Source organism: Parasteatoda tepidariorum, chromosome 7 (assembly GCF_982258835.1).
Source record: "Parasteatoda tepidariorum strain Cologne lab strain chromosome 7, Ptep-v5.0, whole genome shotgun sequence".
Taxonomy (NCBI): domain Eukaryota; kingdom Metazoa; phylum Arthropoda; class Arachnida; order Araneae; family Theridiidae; genus Parasteatoda; species Parasteatoda tepidariorum.
Window position 1 is genome coordinate 53,385,067 of NC_141761.1, and position 6,000 is coordinate 53,391,066.

Sequence of the window (6,000 nt, forward strand, 5' to 3'; positions counted from 1 at the left end):
TTCCTATAAATATTCAATAAAGTATATGGATTCAAAACAATATAATTATAACTCATTAATCAAGTAGAATTTATCTATAAATATGGAACAGATAAATCTATAAAAAAAATTAACACATAGAAAATTAATGTAATACTTTTTAATATTTTAAATTTAAAATTGAAGCTTTTGTCAGTAATGAAGAAAGCTATAATGCAGGAGCTATAGTAAAACATTTAGATGAAGATCATTAAAAGCATCTAAGGAGAAAGGGGGTTGCAATTTACTTATTTTTGCTAATAAAGAGGAGAAGGAGGGGTATACTTAAGCAAGAAACTAAGTTCCCTTTGATGTCAAAAAAAAAAAAAAAAAAAAAATACTATTAAATAGCAAAATTAATTAATCTTTTTATTTTTCCAAAGAAAAATAGATTTTGCAAAAATTTTATGTAAATATAAGAAGGTAGAGATTTGCTTATTCTTACTTCCAAAGAAAAAGTGTTTTAAAAAAAAGGCCTAGGTAATTTATGAAAACTGCCTCTTATAACAGATTCGGAATATTATTTTAACAATAAGTTTCTATTAAGGTTTTTATCCTTCCATTAAAAAATGGTAAGTACAGTATAACAAAGAGTAACAATAGTTTAGTTAGGTTGCATAGTTGAAACAATTACAGTAGATAAGTTGTACAATAAATAGTTGGAACAATTTATCCAAATAGTTATACAGTTTGTAAACATGATTTACACTTAAATATTTTCTCATCATTTAAGCAAAAGCTTTTCAGCATAAAAAGAACTGGTTTTTCCACAACATCATTCAAAGAAACAAAAGTTACCAAACAAAAAACTTTCACACTATTATATCCAGATAATGAAGCTTTGGGGGATTAATTCAAAACATTTTCAAAATTCTAAACATGAATAATTATAATTTTTACTAACTGTCTTGTCCCATAATACGATCTCGCTCAGTAGGAGGTAGAAGTTCTTGACGTTCTCTAGCTGTAATTGGAAACCGCTGTAAAAGATTCACAGTGTGTCTCTTAGAAGTATGACCAAATTGATACACTGCATCAGCTTGCACAATTGTAGATCCTTCTTTCTTATAGACAGTTAGAAATCTATTAGCCCCTTCTCTATAATGAAAAAGTAAAACTTTCATCAATTGAAATTACCTTATTTTTAAATGTTTCACAATCTACAAAGAATAAAAAGACAAGATTTTACTTCACTATCAAAAATGACTTTAGTTAATTGCATTTATTAATACAATGACTAAATTCAATTTTACACTTTAAAGATTCAATTCATTTGAAAATAATAATTCATATCGCTTATTAGATCATTTTTAAGCTTTGTTTACCTTGGGGATCTGCTATGCGGAAAAATCTATTATCGGGACATCTGGAAGTCCCACTGATTCCAGATAAGCGACTTACCACTGTGTGTATATATACATTTTAAATTTAAGTAGGGCAGTTTTTTTTTCTTTAAAATATAAAATGATTTCTAAAATAAAAATATTCACCTCTCAAACTCTAAATGATTTTTAAAAAAAAAATTTTTTAAATGTTTAACATTTTAGATTGAAATAAAACATTACAAATAATAATAAACACAACATTAACAATGAAATAAACACAACATTAACAATGAAATAAACACAACATTAACATATTCAAAACTTATAAGAGATATAAATAATTAATAATTGTAAACAAAAAAAATTGAAAAAGAAATTACATTTTACAGAACTTACCCTCTGCTTTTGGATTTTAAGCCTAATTGCTGACAATAACGATGAACATAACATCTTTCACAAGATGTAAAAGAAGATGGAAATTCATATTCTGAAAGATAAATAAATTGCAGTTGTAAAAAAGAAAGAAAAAAAATCATTTTTCCAAATTATTTTATTTATTAGGTTTTGAGATAAAAAGTTACTCATACATGCATTTAAAAAGTCAAAATATTACATGCTTTTTTCTGTATACCTTTTTTTTTACTTTATCTATTTGCATTAGATAAAGTAAAAAAGTCTAAACTGAAAATATTTAAAGATAATTTTTAAATAAGCATATTACCTTCAGAATTACATTTCAAATAGTAAAATATTAGGCATATTAAAAAAAATCATTAACACCTACACCACACTGTTTTATTTTAATATTAATTTTAGTTTTTCCCTGAAAACTGCTAAATATTTTTTAAGCATATGACTCTTAAAAAGTTTGAATCGCATCATTGATTATTTGATTTATTAAAATGTAACAGGTATCTTCTCCATTTAAACGTTTCGAATATCTCTATTACTCCAATCTCTTTACATTTTCGTTTTCATTAAATTATAGATCAAATAGTTTATACCACTATTTAATGATTTTAAAAAAGAATACATGCATCATTTATTAATGTAAATAGAATTAATGCAATAATAGAGGCAAAGATTTCATGTTTATCAAATTATGAATTTCATATTATTTTGTGATAATAGAAACAATAAAAATAAAGCAATTTCATCTGACTCTCTGACTGCCTAGTACCTATCAAAAAATTTATAAATCATTTATTTCATAAATATGGAAAAAAAATTTTATAAATCTATATTAGCCAATTGTTAGCTAACATGATAAAATTAACATATATTAATGCAGGAAGATTACATAATTTATTCATTTTATATATTTTATAAACTATTAATTTAATTATAGAACAATTAAATATGAACAACTGCTTTAAGCTAATGTCATATAATTTAACATCTAGAATATGTGGGCCAACCACTGATTGTTAATGTGCATCATGCAAGAGCTTCTAAAGACAATGAAAAATAATTTATTTTCTTGAAAAATAAAAAAATGACCAAAATTTTTAATCACACATTTGAGCCATCACTTTTTAATGCGTTCAACTTGCACAGATTCTATTGTTAATCAACGTTGTTTCGTAATCACTTTTTTAATGGTTATTGCTACAAAATTCCGCATGGTTTTAAACAACACATTTTTTATACGATATTATGATTCACTAATTTAGAAATTGAATAATCAGTTTTTTAATCTTTTTATTTAATATTTGATTATTTATTTAATATTAAATTAATATTCTTCTTCTTCAGCACGACAGCCCCTTACAGGCCTTGGCTGCCTCAACCACGCGTAACCTCCAACACCTCCTATCCATGGCGACTTTTTTTCCAGTTGTTAATCTCTATTACTTTGAGATCTTTAGTAGTTGTCATCCAGTCATCTAGTTGGAGGTCTTCCTCTGGCCCGAGATCCAGAAGGATTTTTAAAAGTGCCAAATCATACTGCATTGTTTTCTGGACCTCTCCAGATATGGCCAAGCCATCTTAATCTATTGCTTCGGATGACCTACACTATCTGTGGCTGTCCATAGAGTCTATATAATTCAAAGTTGTATCTGATTCGCCAACAGCCGCTTTCCTGTACTGGGTCAAAAATATTTCTAAGGATTTTCCTTTCAAAAACACCAAGAGTACGCTGAGTGTCTGCGTTTAGTGTCCATGTTTCATTTGCATAGAGCAATACAGGTAGAATAAGAGTCTTATAAATTTTATATTTGGTTTTTTGCCTAATTAGGCTTGATCTTAATTGCTTTCTTAGTCCAAAGAAACACTTGTTTGCCATTTTAATTTCGTTGTCTACTTCTGTTTTTATGCTCACTGATCATTGTTCCAAGGTATTTGAATTCATTAACCTTTTCAAAGGTGTAACCATTTATGAATAAAGGATAATGATTTACAATTGTGGCTGGAGATTCCATAAATTTAGTTTTATCTTCGTTGATGGTAAGGCCCATATTTGGGGCAGAAGTTTCAAGAGTCAGAAAGGCCTCTCTCACTGCTCTCTTTAAATTTATAATACTCATTAAAATATGTGTGTATTTTTTTAAACACTTTCATATTTTTCTTTCTATTTTAAAATTTATATTTCTTTTTCCCAATATATTTATATATAACTTCAAAGTTTTCTGATAAAATAAAATTAGTGTTTAAAATTAGTGTTTAACATTAGTGTTAAAATAACTAATGTTTATATAAAATTATCGAATTTGTCGCCAACAAGACTAAATATGACTGTGGCCTTTCGTTAGTCAACCTGCTATGCAAATGGCCCTTCACTCAAAAAAACTGTGCATCTCTAATTTAGAAGAAGAGATATGAGCTCTAAATAAAATTTTCTGTTAACAACTTTTTTTGTGTCTGTGGGATTGAAAAAAGTTAGTTTACTATGTCTAAAAACTAATCAATTAAACATTTATTCTAATCCCTTGTATTGCATAAAATACGAGAGTGTGTGAATTAGAAAAGCATTTCAAATCTACGCCCATATGATATAATTATGCTTAATAAAAATAATACATTGACAACAAATTAAAATTTTTATGATTAGGTAATTTGAAAAAAAAAATTTGAAAAATGTTTTTTTTTTTTTAAATTATTAAAAAAATGGGGATATTTCTGTATTGTGATCTGTTGTACCAACTATATTCGTCAAAATACTAAATGGATTTTGAACTTGTAAATTTTTTTTTAAAAAAAAACATGTAGATGTTTGCCCGGGAAGGCTACAAGTTATATCTAATAGTTGATTCCTTTCTGTGATGATTTCTTAGATAGTTTCTCGCAAGCCACTGCCCAAAACTTGATTATTCTGCCACAGATCAGAATACGGACATCTCCCCAAAAAAATAATAAATAAAATAGAAAGACTAGGATTTTTAAGGATAAGTCAAATAATATAACATGATAGTATTTGATAGTTTAAACAACTTTCAAAGGTCGGCATTTACGTGAAACTGCTCTGATTGAAACAAGTAACATAATGAAAATTGACACTAGAATACAAAATTCCCTTGCTTAATTTTATGCACATTTAAGAAAATTTATTTGAAATAATAACAAAATACACTAAAATTTTAGCATTTATAATTATCATTTATTATTAAATTTTACCCTTTTGTTCTTCATTTTGACGAAAATTCTTGATAGAAAGATGAATAGCAATGCGAAATTCTTCGCCAACAGGAGGTTTACTTTTCTTCCCCATATTGTATTAATATTCTAATTGTAGAACATAATTTTTAAAAAATTGGAGCGGTTTAATAGAACAAGAAAAACCCTCTTATTATTATCAAATAATTAAGACCAAGAGAAATTATTTCAATACACGAAAATTTCAAATGTAATAAAAATTCAATGATTTTCAAAATACTTTGCTATTAATTACTTTTTTAACGAGCAAAATAAAACTTTACAATTAATGATACAACAAGATTAAAAATAAGGAGGGAAAACAACTCTCAATAAATTTCAAAACAAGCATCTGTTTATATAAGTATTTTTTTTTTTTAAATATATCATTTTACAATAAATTATAAGGCTAGTATGTGATGAAAAATTTAATTAAATTGGATTAAAAAAATTTTCTTTGAAGCACTGACAAATTTATTCTTAACATTTTTTATAATGGGAGTATTTTAATGTTTTAAAGTTCATAATAAAGTAAGCTTTTATTTTAATTTCTTAAAAATTCGGGAAATACCCTAGGTTGACATTTTAGAGTTAGTTTTGTCTCTGTTGACATTTCGGAGCTGCGGAAATCAGACAATTACAAAACTGTTCATACGTCAAGTTCGAAATCTAAACCAATTATCTAACGCTACGACCTGAAATATAAGTCGAATTCTGAATAAACTGTGCACAAAAGATGAAACAGAATCAATTTTCGAACAAATAAAATAGCTCTTTTAAACTGTATTGCCAGATTTTAAAGATGGAAATTCAAACTTAAAGGATTCTCGGCGAATACAATCACCATTTAGGTAAATATGCTACAGGTAGCGCTCTGCAGAACTCTCTACCTATGGCAACACTTTACATTCCTTCACCATTAGCTTGAAGATAGTCATAGGGGAAGGAAGTACGCTAGTTTCTATCAACTCAAAGCTATTCAACTCAAAGTTGCATTCAACATAGTTCTAAATGAAAGCGTCGT

General features: G+C 26.8%; 1 protein-coding gene across 2 annotated transcripts in view; it reads right to left on the reverse strand.

Annotated features, from left to right (window-relative positions):
• The window catches only part of LOC107456360 (3'-5' RNA helicase YTHDC2), a 53,037-nt gene extending 47,283 nt beyond the window's left edge, over positions 1-5,754 (reverse strand). For both annotated transcript variants that reach the window (XM_016074222.5, XM_016074221.5), the window contains exons 1-3: positions 4,959-5,754; positions 1,740-1,830; positions 923-1,116 (exon numbers count right to left, since the gene is read on the reverse strand). In XM_016074222.5, coding sequence (XP_015929708.2) covers positions 923-1,116; positions 1,740-1,830; positions 4,959-5,052 — 379 coding nt within the window. In that variant the 5' untranslated portion in view covers positions 5,053-5,754. The remainder of the gene's footprint in view (positions 1-922; positions 1,117-1,739; positions 1,831-4,958) is intronic.
• Positions 5,755-6,000: the final 246 nt, after the last annotated feature.